Genomic DNA, 20405 nt, shown 5'->3' with positions numbered 1-20405 from the left:
CACGGTTTGTTTTTTTTTTTTTTTGAATGTGAAAAAAAAAAGAAAGATAAGGGAAAATGAACCTCAGGCAATCTACAGGGAAAAGTTGAGTTTGATTTGATGAGATCTCAAAGCTAAAATCTGTACTTTAGGTTTGAATTGGGTCAATGTATCTGATACCAGACTGTGCTTAAAATTGCAAGTTCACTTTGGAATTTCAGTGATTTCTCTTGGGGGCACGAACTCTCTCCAGATTCTGAAGGATGAAGACAAGGAGGGTGAGTATGGAGGTTCCTCGAGTACCTGCCTGGATTTTGTGCTAACCTAAGGAGAGCAGGTGGAATTTCAACTCTTTCTAGTGCCTGAAATTCCCAAGGCAGAAGGATATGGATGAAACAGCAGTATCCATGTGCATGCCTAGACCATGTGCTCAGGGGAGGGAGCTGGAAGATGGCTTTTCAGCTCCTTAAGAAAGTAGAGTAAAAAAAAAAAAGAGGAGGGCTAAAATGCTTATCATTAGTGATTACAAATCCAGGTTTGACATGATTTCAAGTTAAAATTTGTCTTGAAAGAATAACAAGCAGCATCTGAGAATGCTCTTCCTATCAGGAGTAAGCAGAAAAAGATACTGTTATTTGGCATTTATGATTGTAAAGGATATAAGGATGGGTATATGTTAGATGCAGCATTAATGCAATTGCTACACAATTTTTAAATTTGGAGTTTCTTATATAGATTGGGGTTTTTAAAAGGACGTGATAGAAATTTGATAATTTGAAACCTATACTTGGTTATAAATAAGCAGTGAAAATGTTGATGTTTGCTATATAGTGGTAGAGTTAACTTTTGCTTTGTTTGAACTAGAATGAGAATCCAGTGCAGACAGTTATAGTGAAGATGATGAGGAACTGGATAATCTGAGTAACAGGAATGAGAGACTTGGAAAGATGAATAAGTATTTTGATTGCAAATATGAAAAGCAGAGAAGAATGTTTGAATAGTTCTGGATGGGTCAGTTTCAGATGGTTTCAGTAAGGACTCAGGGACTGAGGAAGTATTTTAAGAAGAGAGAAAGAAAAATCACTTAACTTGATTTAATATAATTAATAGCTCAATCAAATTTGATCTGACTCTATCTGATTAGGTGATAGTGTGCCCACGTGGTGGCAAGTGATATAGAGATGCATTCAGCTGAATGAATAATGGATTATTTAAAGTTTTTTTTAATTTTTTAAAATTTATTTATTTAACTTTTAACATTCATTTTCACAAAATTTTGGGTTCCAAATTTTCTCCCCATTTCTCCCCTCCCCTACCCCAAAATGCTGAGCATTCTAATTGCCCCTATCACCAATCTGCCCTCTCTTCTAACATCCCTCCCTTCCCTTGTCCCCATCTTCTCTTTTGTCCTGTAGGGCCAGATAACTTTCTATACCCCATTACCTGTATTTCTTATTTCCTAGTAGCAAGAACAATACTCAACAGTTGTTCCTAAAACTTTGAGTTCCAACTTCTCTTCATCCCTCCCTCCCCACACATTCCCTTTGGGAAGGCAAGCAATTCAACATAGGCCATATCTGTGAAGTTTTGCAAATGACTTCCATATTAGTCGTTTTGTGTAAGACTAACTATATTTCCCTCCATCCTCTCCTGCCCTCCATTGCTTCTATTCTCTCTTTTGATCCTGTCCCTCCCCAAGAGTGTTGACTTCAAATTGCTCCCTCCTCCCACTGCCCTCCCTTCCATCATCCCCCCACCCTGCTTATCCCCTTCTCCCCCACTTTCCTGTATTGTAAGATAGGTTTTCATACCAAAATGAGTATGCATTTTATTCCTTCCTTTAGTCAAATGTGATGAGAGTAAGCTTCATGTTTTTTCTCTCATCTCCCCTCTTTTTCCCTCCACTGAAAAGTCTTTTGCTTGCCTCTTTTATGAAAGATAATTTGCCCCATTCCATTTCTCCCTTTCTCCTCCCAATATATTTCTCTCTCACCACTTAATTTCATTTTTTTAAGATATGATCGCATCCTATTCAATTCACTCTGCGCTCTGTGTGTGTGTGTGTGTGTGTGTGTGTGTGTATGTGTGTATAATCCCTCCAACTCCCTAGATACTGAGAAAAGTTTCAAGAGTTACAAATATTATCTCTCCATGTAGGAATGTAAACAGTTCAACTTTAGTAAGTCCCTTGTGGTTTCTCTTTCCTGTTTATCTTTTCATGCTTCTCTTGATTCTTATGTTTGAAAGTCAAATTTTCTCTTCAGTTGTGGTCTTTTCATCAAGAATGCTTGAAAGTCCTCTGTTTCATTGAATGACCATATTTCCCCTGAAGTATTAATTCAGTTTTTCTGGGTAGGTGATTCTTGATTTTAATCCTAGTTCCTTTGACTCCTGGAATATCATATTCTATGCCCTTTGATCCCTTAGTGGAGAAGCCGCTAGATCTTGTGTTATCCTGATTGTATTTCCATAATACTCGAATTGTTTCTTTCTAGCTGTTTGCAATATTTTCTCCTTGACCTAGTAACTCTGGAATTTGGCTACAGTGTTCCTAGGAGTTTCTCTTTTTGTATCTCTTTCAGGAGGTGATTGGTGTATTCCTTCAATATTTATTTTGCTCTCTGGTTCTAGAATATCAGAATTCTTTGATAATTTCATGAAAGATGATGTCTAGGCACTTTTTTTGATCATGGCTTTCAGGAAGTCTTATAATTTTTAAATTGTCTGTCCTGGATCTATTTTCTAGGTCAGTTGTTTTTTCAATGAGATATTTCACATTATCTTCCATTTTTTTGTTCTTTTGGTTTTGTTTTGTGATTTCTTGGTTTCTCATAAATTCATTAGCTTCCATCTGTTCCATTATAATTTTTTAAAACTATTTTCTTCAGTAAGCTTTTGAACCTCCTTTTCCATGTGGCCAGTTATGCTTTTTAAAGTATTCTTTTCCTCATTGGCTTTTTGGACCTCTTTGGCCAATTGAGTTAACCTATTTTTAAAGGTGTTATTTTCTTCAGCATTTTTCTGGGTCTGCTTTAGCAAGCTACTGATTTGCTTTTCATGATTTTCTTACATCTCTCTCATTTCTCTTCCCAATTTTTCTTCCACCTCTCTTACATGATTTTCAAAGTCCTTTTTGAGCTCTTCCATGGCCTGGAACCATTGCGTATTTATTTTGGAGGTTTTGGATGCAGAAGCCTTGACTTTTATATCCTCCCCTGATGGTAAACATTGTTCTTCCTCATCTGAAAGGATGGGAGAGAATATCTGTTCACCAAGAAAGTAACCTTCTATAGTCTTATTTTTTTGCCTTTTTTGGGCATTTTCCCAACCAGTTACTTGACTTTTGGGTCCTTTGTCAAGAGTAGGTTATACTCTGGAAGCCTGTAAATTCTTAATTCCTCCAAGGTGGTACAATCCAGAGAGAGGAATTACTCCCTGGGCAAGCTGGAAGCTGAGATTCAGATCATCTGCTCAATTCCCCCAGGGGCTTTATGCAACAATGGAAGCAGACAGCTGCCTGCCCCACCACCCTAGCTGTGGCCTGCTGCTGCTGCTGCTGCCACCATAGGGGTTGCTGCCTGGAGTTGGGGCTAGGGGAGAACTCTGCTCCCTTGTCACCAAGGTGAAAAAACTCTCTCACTGACGTTTGAAGCTGCCTTTGGCACCTGTGGGTTGAGGGATCCACTGCTCCTGGGAATTCCACCCCCAACGTCTGCTCACATCATCCTCCTGGCATAGTGTTGCCAAGGCTGAGCTGGGCTCCATTCCATGTCCTGGTTGGGCAGACCTTTCTAGTTCACATTCCAGGTCACCCTGGGTTGGAAATCTCCTCCACTCTGTGGCTTCTGCTGCTCTAGAATTTGTTGAGAGTCTTTCTTTACAGGTATTTTATGGGATGTGGGGGAAGAGCTTGAGTATGTGTGTCTTTCTGCTCTGCCATCTTGGCTCCCCTCTGTTATAAATTTTAAGAAAGTCTCCTGGCCCCATCTCCCTTTCCTTTGGAAGTCCAGTCATTACAGAAGAACTTCTTAAGATTTAATCTGAACTGGAGATACTCAGAGGAGAGATGTTAGCTATTTCCTATTGTGAAGGAAAGGAGTGGCCCCAGCCCCCTCCCGAGGGGCCCCTAACATCTGAAGAGTCTAGAATGATCACCCAAGTGGTGTGGCCCTTCATTTTGTTAAAGTTATAATCTCTATGTAAAGTGCAAGTTGTATATGGAGTTCCTAAACCAGGAATTTGTTTTTGTTTTTTTTTATTTAACTTTTAACATTTATTTTCACAAAGTTTGGGGTTACAAATTTTCTCCCCTTTTATCCCCTACCCCCCAAACCCAAGCATTCTAGTTGCCCCTGTGACCAATCTGCTCTCTCTTCTATCCTCCCTCTCTGCCCTTGTCTCCGTCTTCTCTTTTGTCCTGTAGGGCCAGATAGCTTTCTTAACCCCTTAACCTGTATTTCTTATTTCCTAATGGTAAGAACATTACAGTTGATCCTAACACTTTGAGTTCCAACTTCTTTAGCTCCCTCCCTCTCCACCCCTTCCCTTTGGAGGACAAGCAATTCAATATAGGCCAAATCTGTGTAGTTTTGCAAATGATTTCCATACTAGTTGTGTTGTATAGGACTAACTATATTTCCCTCCATCCTATCCTGTCCCCCATTACTTCTATTCTCTTATGATCCTTTCCCTCCCCATGAGTGTCGACCTCGGATTGCATTCTCCTCCCCATGCCCTCCCCTCTATCCTCCCCCCCACCCTGCTTGTGCCCTTGTCCCCCACTCTCCTGTATTGTGAGATAGATTTTCCTATCAAAATGAGTGTGCATTTTGTTCTTTCCTTTAGTGGAATGTGATGAGAGTAGACCTCATGATTTTCTCTCGCCTCCCCTCTTTGTCCCTCCACTAATAAGTCTTTGCTTGCCTCTTTTATGAGAGATAATTTGCCCCATTCAACTTCTCCCTTTCTCCTCCCAATATTTCTCTCTCACTGCTTGATTTCAGTTTTTTTTTAAGATATGATCCCATCCTCTTCAATTCACTCTGTGCACTCTGTCTCTATGTATGTGTGTGTGTGTGCATGTGTGTGTGTGTGTACTCCCACCCAGTACCCAGATACTGAAATGTTTCAAGAGTTACAAATATTGTCTTTCCATGTAGGAATGTAAACAGTTCAACTTTAGTAAGTCCCTTATTACTTCTCTTTGCTGTTCACCTTTTCATGGTTCTCTTCATTCTTGTGTTTGGAAGTCAAATTTTCTTTTCAGCTCTGGTCTTTTCATCAAGAAAACCTGAAAATCCTCCATTTCATTGAAAGACCATTTTTTTCTCCTGAAGTATTATACTCAGTTTTGCTGGGTAGGTGATTCTTGGTTTTAGTCCTAGTTCCTTTGACTTCTGGAATGTCCTATTCCATTCCCTTCTATCCCTCAATGTAGAGGGTGCCAGATCTTGTGCTATCCTGATTGTATTTCCACAATACTTGAATTGTTTCTTTCTAGCTGCTTGCAATATTTTCTCTTTGACCTGGGAATTCTGGAATTTGGCCACAATGTTCCTAGGAGTTTCTCTTTTTGGATCTCTTTCAGGCGGTGTTCTGCGGATTCCTTGAATATTTATTTTGCCCTCTGGTTCTAGAATCTCAGGGCAGTTTTCCTTGATAATTTCATGGAAGATGATGTCTAGGCTCTTCTTTTGATCATGGTTTTCAGGTAGTCCCAGAATTTTTACATTGTCTCTCCTGAATCTATTTTCCAGGTCAGTTGTTTTTCCAATAAGATATTTCACATTATCTTCCATTTTTCCAATCTTCTCGCTATGTTCTGTGATATCTGTCTTTCTCATAAAGTCCTTAGCGTCCATCTGTGCCATTCTAGTTTTGAAAGAACTATTTTCTTCAGTGAGCTTTTGAATCTCCTTTTCCATTTGGCTAATTCTGCTTTTGAAAGCATTCTTCTCTTCATTGGCTTTTTGAACCTCTTTTGCCAATTGAGTTAGGCTAGTTTTCAAGGTGTTAATTTCTTCAACATTTTTTTGGTTCTCCTTTAGCAGGGAGCTGATCTGCTTTTCATGCTTCTCTTTCATCCCTCTCATTTCTCTTCCCAGTTTTTCCTCCACCTCTCTAACTTGATTTTCAAAATTCTTTTTGAGCTCTTCCATGGCCTGAGCCCATTGGGTGGGCTGGGACACAGAAGCCTTGATTTCTGTGTCTTTGTCTGATGGTAAGCATTGTTCTTCCTCATCAGAAAGGAAGGGAGGAAATGTCTGTTCTCCAAGAAAGTAGCCATCAATAGTTTTATTTCTTTTCCCTTTTCTGGGCATTCTCCCCAGCCAGTGACTTGACCTCTGAATATTCTCCTCACACCCACCTCGCCTCCTGATCCTCCCAGCCAGCATTTGGGGACTGGGATTCAAATGCTGCTTCCCGCCTTAGGGCTTTTGACGGGGGCAGGGCTGCTATTCAGTGTGAGAATTAAGTTCAGATGGTTAGGTCGGGGCAGGGCCGCCTCTCAGGCTCAGTTCCCTCAGGGGGTTTATGTACAGACCTTCCACAATGGATCCAGGCTCCCGCCTGCTTGGGGAGCCCCTGTCTGCAACCACCTCTCAGCTTCTATCTCCCGGGGGGGCCTGAACCATGGGGGCACCCCACTCCCCTCTCGACCCGCCAAAGAGACTCTCTCACCGACCCCCGTCACCTGTGGGTGGAGGGGCTTGTGCGGCCGCTGGAGATCCCGTCCCTGAAGCCCACTCGGATCTTTTCCTCACGGTGTCGTGGCCGCTGCAGGGCTGCACTCAGCTCCCAGTCCTGGAGCCCAGTCCGCAGCCCGAAGGACCCCCCGCGAGAGGTTTGCAGGTCTCTCCGGAACAGAAATCTCCCTCGCTCTGATATTCTGTGGCCTCTGGGTGCAGAATTCACCGTGAGTTGATCCCCTCTAGCCGTTCTGTGGGTTGTGGGTTCGGAGCTATGTGTATGTGCGTCTTTCTACTCCGCCATCTTGGCTCTGCCCCCCAGGAATTTGTTTAGATGATAAATAATTTCTAGTGATTGGTTTTTAGGACAAATTTAAAATTTAAGATGTGAGTTCTGGTAAAATTTTTGATTAGTGAAACCTACTATCTAATGTACAAGCCTCAGGGGACAATTATATCCTCAGCCTGGGATGGGATCCTTCTGGCTCTGTTTCCCTCCCATTGTGTTCCTTTGAAAAGGAACATTTCTTTTAAAGTTTCCCACTTGACTATTTCTGAGTCTGGCTATAAGGTGGAGATGAAACCAAAGTATAAACATGATGCTGTTTAAAGTTAACTGTAATTGTATCTTATCTATGGAGGGATTGAGGAAGGAGTCTGGGATGACCTCAGGTGGTCTAGGGGTTCCAGGCATGGTCTTGATGGGAGTGGCTAGTAACCTGGAGAATTGGGTTGATAGGACATAGTGATATGCCTCTATGGGCCTCTAGAGAGCCAGGTCATGTGGGACAAGGTGAGGTTTTCCAGGGCGCCTTTTAGACAAATGGGACTAAAACACTTTGGGGGTAACAGACAAAGGTCCCAACTTGGAATGAGGTCTTTATCTGTTACAAAATGATGTAAAGTCATTGGTATTAAAACAATTGACTGAATTAATTACTGAGACTAAATCAGAGACGTCTTTACTTTGGGGGAAAGAATTTCAGCCTAAGTTTCTTAGAGGCAGGTAACCTCTGGTAGGATTTTGCATTGGTGGAAAAGTTAAATGTTTGTTTTGATTTGAATTCATTTCATTAACATAAGTTGAAGTTAGTGTTTCAACTTTGTGTAATTACTGTTTGAATCATAAATGTAGCTCATTCTTTTAGACTGCGCAGAGATAGTATAGGAAACCTTGGGGGAAAGATGTAAATCTATTAGAGCAATAACTTACGGTCTTAATGGTAAATTTGATTTTATGATTGTTATTTAATCAGGAACTAGAACACATATAGAAAGAGATGGAAGCCTTAAGACTTGCTTCAAAAGATGTTCCCTAGCCAATGTGAAATTATAATCGTATCTGAAACTTGATTATTGGAGTTTGCTATTTTAAGATTTTATGGGACCATAACTGACTGTTCTTTTGAGTCTAACTCCAGGTATGGATAGCAAGAAACGTGGTCTGAGCCACTGAGCCATGATGCCAGTAAGCCTGTTGAGGTGCTGGTATGAACTGCAAAAAGGTGATCTCATGGTAAGGTTGGGAGAAAGGCTGTTCAGCCTGGGTTGAGGTAGGATTCTCCTGACTCAATTTCCCCATGGACACCTGGCAGACTTTAAGCCTGGCTAAATGCCAGTTGACAATCTACTCCTTCCTGGAATTTACATGAAGTTGGGGAGATATTGTTTCCCTGCAATGTCCCTACTCTTAGTAGCAATTTCCTATAGTCAAAAGTTCTGTAAGCTTAATATCAGATCTATTAATAGATTGTTGGTAGGGGAACATCTGAGGTTGAGTCTAAAATTAAGCTATTAGGCTTAGGACTTTAGACCAACAATAATAAGTTAGTGTCCTTTAATTCTTAGTAATAGTGTGGAGATCATCAGGTTAAGGGCTTGTGAGGTTAGCATACATAGTTATTATTGTTTTGTCTTGGTTACTGTTAAAAGAAAAATGGTTTGTGATCTATATTGTAAATGCTTTAAAAGAAGCATCACATGACCAGAAGTTGGAATTGTTTTATGATGTGATATGTACTGTGCTAAAAATGATTATTTATTGTATTTATGTAACTGAAGCCTGTTATTGACTCAGTGAAATCTCATCTTCCTGATGGGGGAATGTAAAATGTAAAAATTGGGTTCTAATGTGAATTAAACATGACAATTGGTCAAAATTCCAATTTTGATTTTGTAAGAGTGGTAAGTGTATAAAGCTTAGAAATGCTCATCTAAAATGATATTAAGGTCATTTTTGTAGGAGAGTGGATATCTGGATTTCTACAAGAAGATAAAGGGAAGAAGATGCAGAGATGCTGTGCTGAAGACAGCCTAAAGGAGCATCCAGACCAAAAGACTGCATCAGATAATGTTCCTCCCCAGAATGCTGTATGGGATGGGACCTCTGAATGGATAATTCATTGATTTACCTTTGCATATTGAATCTCTGTATCTGTACTTATATCAAGGGGACTGCCCCCTTGTAATTTGTCAATGCATTAGTCAACTTTGCTCCCTTCCCATATTTATATAGAGGGGGATAGATGAAGGGAAGAACTCATAGGGGAAAGAATGTGAGGAAGTACTTATTGATTGGATTTAAGTGTGGAAAGAGGGGAAACAACGGGAGTTGTTGGAAGCAAATACTTTGTTCCTGCTAATAGCAATCAGTGGAGTCATCCTACTCCCTGTCTGACTCCCTTGCATGATACAGCTAATGACTAGAGTTGCCCAGGATGCCTTGTCCAAAATGATCAGACTAGAAGAGAAAGCTGAGGGATCATTAGGACTGATGGTACTTAAGAAGCAGGGCTGGGTGCCAGTAGATCAAGAAAGGCCCAGTCCTGATGTAGCTGAAGAAGATAAAATAGCAGAGGATATGTACCAACAATGGTGTGAGAAGTCTTCAGAAGGATAAAATAAGAGGAGGGATTGAGTGAGAAAGAGTCAGTGAAGACTTCTCAGTACTTGACAGTAGGCTTCTAGTAGGTAGTTAGGCCTAAGTTACTATCTCCCAGAAATTGTGACCTTGAAGAAACTTGAACCTTAAGGCCCCACCCCCACCTCTTGGAGTGCCACCTCAGCATACTGCATGCCAAATGAGGTTATGAGCTTTGTGTTAGCTTTACATTGGTTGTTGTACTACTTTCTTGCTCCTTATTTCTAAGGTAAATTGCCCCCATTTAGATTGTGAGCCTGCCTCCCAGCCAGTGGGAGTAAGGGCCAGCAGGGAGGGTGGGGGATTTCTGTTAGGACTATATAATCTTTGTTCTTGCCTTCTGCAAGTGTCTCACTCTTATTAGATTACTTATTACTTATTAGAGAGGAGTTACCCTTTCTCCTGAGACTGAGATCATAATAAAATCTTGCTGTTTTCCTTCTGCCTTGAGTTGGTGGGCTCTGACCCACACAAGAGGAAGAAAGAAAGAGAAAGGAAGGAAGAAAAAAGAAAGAGAAAGAAAGGAAGGAAGAAAAAAGAAAGGTGGGAAGGAAGGATGGGAGAGAGGAAGAAAAAGAAAGGAAGGAAGGATGGAAGGAATGATGGAAAGAAGGAAGGATGGAAGGAGGGAGGGAAGGCGGGAAGGAAGGAAGGAAAGAAGGATGGAAGAGAGGAAGAAAAAGAAAGGAAGGAAGCATGGAAGGAACGATGGAAAGAAGGAAGGATGGAAGGAAGGATGGAAGGAGGGAGGGAAGGTGGGAAGGAAGGAAGGAAAGAAGGAGGGAAGGATGGAAGGAAGAAAGGAAAGAAGGATGGAAGGAATGATGGAAAGAAGGAAGGAAGGATGGAAGGAATAATGGAAAGAAGGAAGGAAGGAAGGATGGAAGGAACAATTGAAGGAAGGAAGGATGGAAGGAATGATGGAAAGAAGGAAGGAAGGATGGAAGGAATGATGGAAAGAAGGAAGGAAGGAAGGATGGAAGGAACAATTGAAGGAAGGAAGGATGGAAGGAAGGATGGAAGGAAGAAAGGATGGAAGGAGGGAGGGAAGGCGGGAAGGAAGGAAGGAAAGAAGGATGGAAGAGAGGAAGAAAAAGAAAGGAAGGAAGGATGGAAGGAACGATGGAAAGAAGGAAGGATGGAAGGAGGGAGGGAAGGCGGGAAGGTAGGAAGGAAAGAAGGATGAAAGGAGGGAAGGAAGGAGGGAAGGAAGGAAGGAAGGAAGGGAGGGAGGGCAGATGTGGAACAGCTGTGACTGCTGTGATCTAAATTCTATGATCTGTTCCACGGAGGCAGCGCCACGCAGACTTAAGGTCCGTCTTCCCTTCCCACGCGGGGGTGCGCGTCCTCGGCAGTGTGCATGGATGGCTGTGTGTCTGCACAGTCTCCAGCGAGCCAGCGGATGAGTGTGCGCGTGCGCGCCAGCATGCCGGGCGGGAAAGAACGAGACATCCTGACAGCCTTCGAGGATCTCCTTTCCCCACTCCGGTGCCTAAGATGGCGCCCCCTAGGCCGCTTCCTTCGGCCAGACGGCCCCATCCTCCGCGGCCTAGCCCCCGCCTCCCTTCGCGGCTCACTTCCGCTTCCGGTCCCGCCTTTGGCGCGGAGCTGGAGCGTGATGGCGGCCGGAGGCAGCGACCCTCGCGCCGGAGATGTGGAGGAAGACGCTTCGCAGCTCGTCTTCCCCAAAGGTGCGCCTGGCGGGCGCTGCGGCCCCCGGGAGCGGGCGGAAAGGGCGAGCCCCCACGCCCGGCCGAGGCCGTCCTGCCTCTCCGTTCGCACCCCTGAGGCGGGACCGGGGGCAGCGGACGGGGCTGAGGGGGCGCCCGCGGTCCGGAGGCTGCGCCCGGGGGCCCCGGGGTCCGCGCTGCCCGCGAGGTGATGCTTCCTGCTGATAACTAGACAAGACAAGCCCCCGGTGGGTGGGCCCTCTCTCGCTGCGGTCCGCGCACGACGCTGCAGCCCCGGCCCCCTCCCGCGCCCCCGGAATGCCCGTCCTCGCCCCGGGACGCTGGCCGGACCCCCGCTTGGGAGCAGGGCTGCCCCTGCCCTCTGGGACCCCCGCCCTGGGCGCAGGCGCCCGAGGGCCCGCAGGAGCGCTCACTGTGTCAGGGACCGAGGGAGCGAGCCCGGACTGGGGCGGTCCGGAGATGGGCAGCTCCGGAGGGGAGCGCTGGGGAGCACGGCGTGTACGGACTAGCCGTCCCCCTCGGGGGCCCGGGGAGAAGCGCAGCATCCGCCGTGGCCGCCCCGGGATAGCCCTCGGGCGCCCGCGGGCGGACCGCTGCAGCACCCCCGCTGACGCGCGTCCTTTCTCGCCCATAGAGTTTGAAACAGCCGAGACGCTCCTGAATTCGGAAGTGCACATGCTTCTGGAGCACCGAAAGCAGCAGAACGAGAGCGCCGAGGACGAGCAGGAGCTTTCGGAGGTGTTCATGAAGACTCTGAATTACACGGCCCGCTTCAGTCGCTTTAAGAACCGGGAGACCATCGCTAGCGTTCGGAGGTGAGTGCCCGAGGAAGCGAGCTTCTCGGGAGAGACGGGCTCCGTGGTCACCTCCGACTGCTGGAGGTTCGGGCAGCCGGGGGGCGCGGGGGTTAGAGAGTGCTAGGACTGAACTCTGTCTGCCTCAGCGTCCTCATCCGTGAGATGAACTGAAGAAGGAAATGGCAAACCCCTCCAAGATCTTTGCCAAAAAACCCAAAAAACAAAGTCACAAAGAACTGAACACTTCAGGAAAACAGGTAAAGTTTAGAAGAGTTTTTAAAATTTTAGATTTTTTTACATTTTTGAATGAAAACTTTCTCTTTCCCACTTACACTAGAGAGGGGACATTTGACAGAAATTTATAAATATATGTATAAAATCATCCTATGCATACTTCCATTTATCGTTTCTTTCTCTGAAGATACATAGTGTCTTCATCAGTCCTCTGTAGTGAATTTGAGTATTTATAGTACTCAGTAACTTGATTGTTCACAATTATTCTTCAAACAATGTTGCTGTTACTGTATACAATGTTTTCTTGGTTCTGTTCACTTCACTTTTTATGACTTGATGCAGGTCTTTCCCTGTTTTTCTAAAATCAACCAGCACATCATTTCTTACAGCACAGTAGTATTCCATCACAATCACATAGCACAACTTGTTTAGCCATTCCCCAATCAGTGGGCATCCGCTCAGTTTCCAGTTCCTTGCCACCATAAAGAAAGCTGCTATAAATATTTTAGAACATATAGATTCTTTTCCTTTTTCCTGATCATCTTGCAAAACAGACCTAATAGTATTATTTCTGGGTCAGGGGGTCTGTGCAACTTTATAACAAAGCATGATTCCAGATGGTTCTTTAAAGTAGTTGGATCAGTTCACAGTTCCACCAGTAGTATGTTAATGTCCTAATTTTTCTACATCCTTTCAGAGGATTTTTAATAGAGAATACCTGACATGGATTTGACATGAATTTTGAAGCAAGGAAAAAGGAAACAACAGCAAATAATACCAAAATCTATTGTAGGCAAAAGGTTGCTTCATTTTAGATCCCTAAAAATATTGCTGTTTTCTTACTAATGGATATTCAGTGTTGGTGGGTAAGGTAACCTAACCACAGATGGTATTCTTCTCCTAACTTCCTCATCTCAGCCTTCCTTTTGCCAACCTTGATGTTTATGTTGAGAGGTCCTTTGCCAACATTAACCATATTCAGGCAGTATCTATGAAGGGGTTGTGTTCTTTTATGAAACCCTGTAACACCTAGTATATAATAGATATTCAATATAAACTTTCTGAGTGAATGATTTTATACCTTTTTTAGTTTTGACATTCTTTTTTGTTTGTATTCTACTCTTTCTGTTCAGTTTGTTACTCCAGAAAAAGCTCCATAAGTTTGAGTTGGCCTGTTTAGCAAACCTTTGTCCTGAGACAGCAGAAGAGGCTAAGGCTCTGATTCCAAGGTGAGAACTAATCCAGGGTCAAGGAAACAATATATATCATCTATAATGACTGCAGCAATGGAAATGGAAAGACCAAATAGAACAAAATTGAATACCTTGTAACTATAATTATCAAGCTTGGCCCCCCAAAGGGATGAGAAATATACCTATCTCCTTCAGTTGGAGAGATGGGGGACTGTGGGTATAAACTGTTGCATAATTATGTCAGATGCAGTGGATGTGTAGATTGGTTTTGCTGAATTGTTTTTTTTTTTTTTACTCTCTTTCAAGGGAAGGCTCACTGAATAGGGGAGAAAGGATGGCTATATTCAGAAGTTAATGCGATATACAAACAAAAAGCATCAGTAAAACAAATTACTTGGACCTGTACATGTGAATTCTTAATTTTCCTTACCTGGTATTGAACTCTGGTGGAAAGAGTAAAAGAAAAGTCAGATTTTGTATCTAAGATTTGAAAAATGACTAATAAGGAAACCATTATCACTGGGAAACATGATCTTTAGGCCTAAATGAAAAGTTGGTGGACAAATAGTGTTGAAAATTAGTATAGGGAAGCTGAAAGGATGTGAAATTCATAAGATTGAGAACAAAGTATCTTCACTGTCATTGATTGGTTTTTTTGGTTCTCCTATAGCCTGGAGGGTCGATTTGAAGATGAGGAATTGCAACAGATTCTTGATGATATTCAGACCAAGAGGAGCTTCCAGTATTAATAATAGGAACCCAGCCCTTCAGTGAAGACAGAGGGGACATTTCCCAAAATTCTTCTGCAACTGAGAACTCGGACTCCCTCCAGAGACTGTACTGAAATGTAGTCACAAAAGTTGGTCAAGCCTCCTGTGGACAACACAGTGCAGTGTTGCATCAACAAGTAATTCAGACTTGTGAACAGTTGTGATTCTGATTGACTCTGAATATTTGAGATGCGGCTAAGGCCAGGAATGTCATCTACTCTTAACAGGGCTTTGGGGTGATTTCCTTTAATGAAGGGTTTTCAGATGAGGTAGTGGACCAGTACCTAAATGCTTGCATCATCCTCTCCGTCCCTTCTCTTAGAAGGAATTGCTTAAGGGGAAAGAATGAGGTGGGAGAATTTAGCCAGTAAATGAATATGTCATGTTATTGACTACCTCATATCACTGAATTTGGCACTTCATTTATATTCACGTTTCTGGTTTGAATTTCAAGCTATTGTGAAATATTATTGACCCAGATTAGAGTATGTAAAAAGTCTCATATAAATGATGGAAGGAAAAATCAAAGTGAACCTATACCTGAATGTTTGAAATTCTTAAAAAAAAGAAAAACTGAACACCTCACAATCTTGAAGTACCATATAGTCAATTTGGCCAAAACTCAGAGGGAAAAAGATAAACTACTGGCAGTCTTAGGGCATCACTGTATATAAGTTCAAAAGAGCCTTTATTCAAGGGGGCTCAGTTTGGCCTCTTGCATATCCTCAAGGCTTTGAGGTTTCAGAGCAGAAAGGAATTTGTGGGATTTACTCTTATCTGACAGTTGCTCTGATAAAGGTTTAAAAGCTCTGAGTTAAGCTAATCCTTGATCCTGATTTTAAATGGCATTCAATTCAATATTGGTTTGGTATATCACAGGAAAATATTGAGGAGGACCAGAGAGAATGAGACTTGATTCTCATTAGGTCATCACAGTGAAATAAGTTTCTTTTCTAGCCCTAAATCTCAGCACTGATTTCTGAAAGGTCATGCAAATTTTTTTTTGCAATTGCTTTTCCCACACCCTAAAATATGTTAACTGTAATTTGATCTAATAATAGAAAAGGGAATGGGTAGATTCTGTATTGGATATCCAGTTAATTGTGTAATTCCTAAGAAGTAAACTTACTCTAGGAAATGAAATTATTTTTCAATAAAGTATGAGAACCTGCATTTTATGGAGCAGTAAGGACTTTGAAATAATGTCATTTCCTCTAAATGTCAACATAGAGAAAAAAACACTTCAAGACAGCAGTCAATGACTACTAAGATTTTGCTTCTCTCCTAATGCCTACCACAGTGTCCTATACAGAATCAGGTACTTAAATGTCAATTTGAAGGAATAAAATTAAACAAACAGCTTCTACGTATCAAAAAAATCATTCCAGTAAACAAGTTCTAGTTCCATAAGAACAAACAAAAGTTTATTCTAGGTCAGTGGTTCTTTTCTTGGTCGAGGCTTGGAGGTTTTATGTGAGGAACCTTGGCACACTGATTGTTTGAGTTGGCAACAAAGTAGGGGTCCTAAGTATTTAGGCCTTTTGACTCATTACCTGAGCCTTGGGATTCATGTTCCACTCTGACACCCCTCTTCCACCACCCTCATTCACCTTTGATTCTCACTTCCCCTAGACTTTCATTAGAGCTGCTAGTGACTCCAGTTGTAAAGACAGACAGTAAAGTCCTGCTGGGCGTTTGGGCTAAACCAGGAAATCCTAAAATGTTTTGAGTTGTGTGGAGGAAATGGGGAAGGGGTGAGAGTAGTCTAATAAAGAGGCCTGCAGACTTGCAGTTTAGGGAGGCAAAATTTTGTAATACATCTAGCAAAAGTGATGGCCCCTTTTGAACCATTGTCCTAAGTGTGGATAGTAAAACTTCAATCACAATTCAAGTAATTGGGACTCGCTTATTTTTAAACTCTGATTTTAAGAGGAAAGACTTTTTTTTTAAACTCATATCAAGACTTTTTCAAAGCAGTTCCATAATGTGCCTTTGAGTCAATACCCATTTAACTCCATCTTCTACATTTTTGGCAGCTAGTCAGAAGACCTTTTGGGCCTGAATTGGGAATTGTTTTCTCAAGTTCAAATCTGGTCTCGGATTCTTACTAACTGCGTGACCCTGGGCAAGTCACTTAATTCTGTTTGCCTCAGTTTCCTCATTTGAGGTGGAGAAGGAAGGGGCAAACCACTTTAGTATCCCTGCCAAGAAAACCCCAAATGAGGTCACAGACTCGCCTGTAACTGAAGTGACTGAGCAAACAAACAAAAATAGTCCTGACCTTTCTGTTCACTAGTGGTTTGACCTTAGACAAGTCACTTCCACCTTTCGAATTAAGCCTTAGCATTCTCTTCTGTAAAATGAGGATTTCACCTGCCCTGCATACTCGCAGAATTATAAACAATAGGATAAAATACAAATTCCTCTGGCATTTAAAACTTGACAATCTGGGTCCAATCTTTGGACTTCTATTATTCCCCCTCACACAAATTCCACAGCTTGGACTACAGAATAAGCCAAACTGGCTTATTTGCTGTTCATAGATGATACACTCCCCAAGTTTGCTTTTCACACACTGTCCTCCATACCTAGATTTGCTCTCCTCCTCTTCCTCTGCTTATCTCTCCCTCCAAAGCTCATTTCAAGTGTGTTTTCTATTTAAGGTGCCATCTGCTCCCCCAAAAAACTTTGGATATATTTATTTCAGATGTATTATATTTGTTTACCTGTATTCATGTTGTTCCCCCCTGTAGAGTATTAGCTGGAGGGCAGGGGCTGTTTTGTTTCTGCATCCCCAGTGTCTTACACATAACATAGTTATTTAATAAATGCTTGTAGAACTGATGGATGTTTTTTTAAGGTGCCTTGAAAAATAAAAACCTATATAGATGTAAAATATTGTCAGTCCTGGGTGCCTACCCATGTTCTTTCTCATTTATATAAAATTTTATAAATTTATATAAAGTGTATAAAGAAAATAAAAAATAATATAAAATAAATATAAGTAAAAATATAAAATTACATAAAATTTTGATGAGAATGGTCTATACATGTACCAAGGTCATCTTTTATTTGCGTTTTTAAAATGTTATTTTGTACTTGACAAACATCAAAAATATATTTCTATATACATATATTTCCATATACACAGAAGTACAGCAAAAGGACTGTGCATGAAATCATGTTAAAGATAGCATGCATTAGGCAGGTTTTCATAAGCAAGATTATCATTGGACCCTCTAAAAACGTTTGATTTAATAGACCAAAGTACCACCATAAAGGTTCTCCAAGATATTTCCCATGCATATTTTAAAGTCATGCACATTCCTTGAAAGATGCTAACAATAGAGAAAACCTCATTTGATCATCCTTAGATCATTAACTTCAATTAAAACAGTAATAGATGTAATGCAAAAACATTTATTAAGCAAACTTACTAAGTGTTGTGCACTAAGATTCCAAATGAAAAAAAGGTTGCCCTGGTCTTCAAGGAACTTACACTGTAATAGGGCAAGACCATACATGTTGAAGAATGGTAGCCTGGGAGCCGTGTTTTATAATAGGAAGTCATAGGGATGGTGAGTGGAGTTACAGGACAATTGGTTGACATGTTCTTTCCAAATCGTAGTGTGATTTAATTACTGTTCCCAGAGGCAGGAATGAAAAGCAGAGGAGAAGGGAACACAAAAAAAGCAGCACAATGGTGCAGATAGGTAGGCTACTTAGAGAAAATTGGCACCAACTAGACATGCAGAGCAAGGCAGGAGTCAGGTCAAGGATGTATAACCTGAAGATGACTAGTTATGCTCTCTAAAAAAATGTTCCCCACTCTCTTGAAGATCTAGTGAAAAATCCAAGCAAAGGAGGGATTCCTGACTGTGAGATCCTCTAGATGTAGCCAGGCATTGTGCTGAGTGCTGGGGATACAAATAAAAAAAGACAATCCCTGCCCTCAAGGAGTTTACAATCTAAAGGGGGAAGATAACACACAAAACGAAGCTGAAAAAGTGTGTGGTGTGGGGGAAAGGCCACCATTTGTGAAGTGGAAACTAGAGAAACAGATGGAAAATGTGGAATTATTCTGAGCTCTTGCTTTATAGAGGGAAGATTTTGGGAGTTTATTACTCTGACCTCCAGCCCTCCAACACAGGGTAGATGGTTACAGATGTGTTGAGTGTCTAATGAATGATGAGATTTCAGGTGAATTTATCCTGGGGAAAGGCATGATATTCCTAGAATCTAAAGCAAGTATCATAGCAGCTGATGGAAAAAGAAAAGACAGATGATTATTGATTACATCATGCCGCAGAACACTAGCAGAACCTTTGAAAGAGCATCTAGAATCATTCTAAAGAGTTTGGCCTGATTCTGCACACAGGAAAAACCAAGTTAATGAAAGATGACTATTATAGTCTCAGCTATGACATGCATGCCCACTAGCTACCATCCTTCCTACCTCCTCCCCTTTTCTGCTTCATGAGAAAGCTATGCACCAGGTGCCTCTACTTGCTTTCCTCACTTCCTCTCTTCTAAACCCTCTCTGCACTCTTGAGTTCTGACCACATCATTCAAAGGCAAAAAATCTCTCCAAAGATACCAAGGATCTCTTTTTAATCAAATCCCTTTTTTCAGTCCTCATCCTCGATTTCTCTGTAGCCTTTGACACTGTCAATTCCCCTGTCCTTCTAAATACTTTCACCTGGAGTTTTCATAACATTGTTCTCTCCTGTTTCTTCTTCTTATATAATGGTTCCTTCTCAGCCTCCTTTAGCTCCAAAACCCCCAAGAGCCTTTTCACATATACACCATTACACAGAAGGGTTTGTATATGAAACTGAATCTTCTTTTAGTCCCACTTTCTTTTTTAAAAACTGTAATATGTTTGCCTTCTCAATGGGTGGGGGAGGGGCAAGAGGGGAGTGAGAATTTGGAATTCAAAGTTTTAAAAAATGAATGTTTAAAAAATAAAAAGCATATGCATTCAACATATTACTTTCAAAATTATTCTTCTTGTCTATGGTTCCTTCTGAACTTTCTTCTCTTCTGTGCATTAAAAAAAAAATTTCAGTGGCCACCTTTTTTTGGCATCACTGTTGCCAAAATTACTGTTGAGGTTACCATCATTCTCCTAGTCACTCTAGCTTACAACCTTGTTGTCATCCTCACAGTCACATTTACAGTTACTCCATGTATGCAATCTGTTACTATATCTTGTCATTTCTACCTTCACAGTATTTTTCATATATACCATCCCCTTCTCTCTGTCCATATAGCCACACAGTCTTAGTACATCCCTTATCACATTTTGACTGGACAATTGCAATAGTCTTCTAACTTGTCTCTCTGCCTCAAAGTTTTCTCCCACTCTAATCAAGTCTCTATTTAGCTGCCAAAGTAAATTTTTCTCCTTACAACATAGGTCTGACTATGTCACCCCTCCCTTCTCATTTACTCCATTCTAATTTTGAAGGAATTATTTTCTTCAGTCAACTTTTGGACCTCCTTTTCTATCTGGCCAATTTTGCTTTTTAAGGCATTCATCTCCTCATTGGCTTTTTGGACTTCTTTTGCCATTTAGGTTAGTCTATTTTTTAAGGTGTTATTTTCTTCAGTGTTTTTTTGGGTCTCCCTTAGCAAGTTATTGACTTGATTTTCATGATTTTCTTGCATTGCTCTCATTTCTCTTCCCAATTTTTCCTCTACTTCTCTTACTTGATTTTCAAAATCCTTTTTAAGCTCCTCCATGGCCTGCAACCAATTCATATTCTTCTTGGAGGCTTTTGATGTAGGAACTTTGACTCTGCTGTCATCCTCTAGTTGTATGCCCTGATCTTCCTTGTCACCAAAGTAAAATTCTATAGTCTGAGTTCTTTTACAATGTATACTCATCTTCCCAGCCAAATACTTGATTTTCTAACTCTTTGTCAAGGTGGGACTCTGCTTCCATGGGGGTAGATATAATGTCCCAGGCTTTAGGGATTTTGTATCAGCTTCTTGATCCCCCATCATCTGTGGACTCAGAGTTGTAGAAGCAGCCTCTGCCACTGCCACTGATGCTGCTGCTTCCACCTCCCTGCAGCTGCCAGCAGCTGGCATCCCCACCACCACCCCCACTACCCTGGGACTGGGACC

At 41.7% G+C, this 20405-nt stretch overlaps 1 protein-coding gene across 1 annotated transcript; it reads left to right on the top strand.

The window, feature by feature from the left end:
- The first annotated feature begins 10990 nt into the window (after positions 1–10990).
- POLR2D (RNA polymerase II subunit D) lies at positions 10991–17169 on the top strand. The gene is made up of 4 exons (XM_072613465.1): positions 10991–11279; positions 11914–12094; positions 13444–13539; positions 14174–17169. The coding sequence occupies exons 1-4, from the start codon at positions 10991–10993 to the stop codon at positions 14250–14252; spliced, it is 645 nt and encodes a 214-aa protein (XP_072469566.1). The 3' UTR covers positions 14253–17169.
- Positions 17170–20405: the final 3236 nt, after the last annotated feature.

This window comes from Notamacropus eugenii, chromosome 5, assembly GCF_028372415.1.
Source record: "Notamacropus eugenii isolate mMacEug1 chromosome 5, mMacEug1.pri_v2, whole genome shotgun sequence".
Lineage (NCBI taxonomy): Eukaryota > Metazoa > Chordata > Mammalia > Diprotodontia > Macropodidae > Notamacropus > Notamacropus eugenii.
This window is presented reverse-complemented; position numbering and strand designations above follow the sequence as displayed.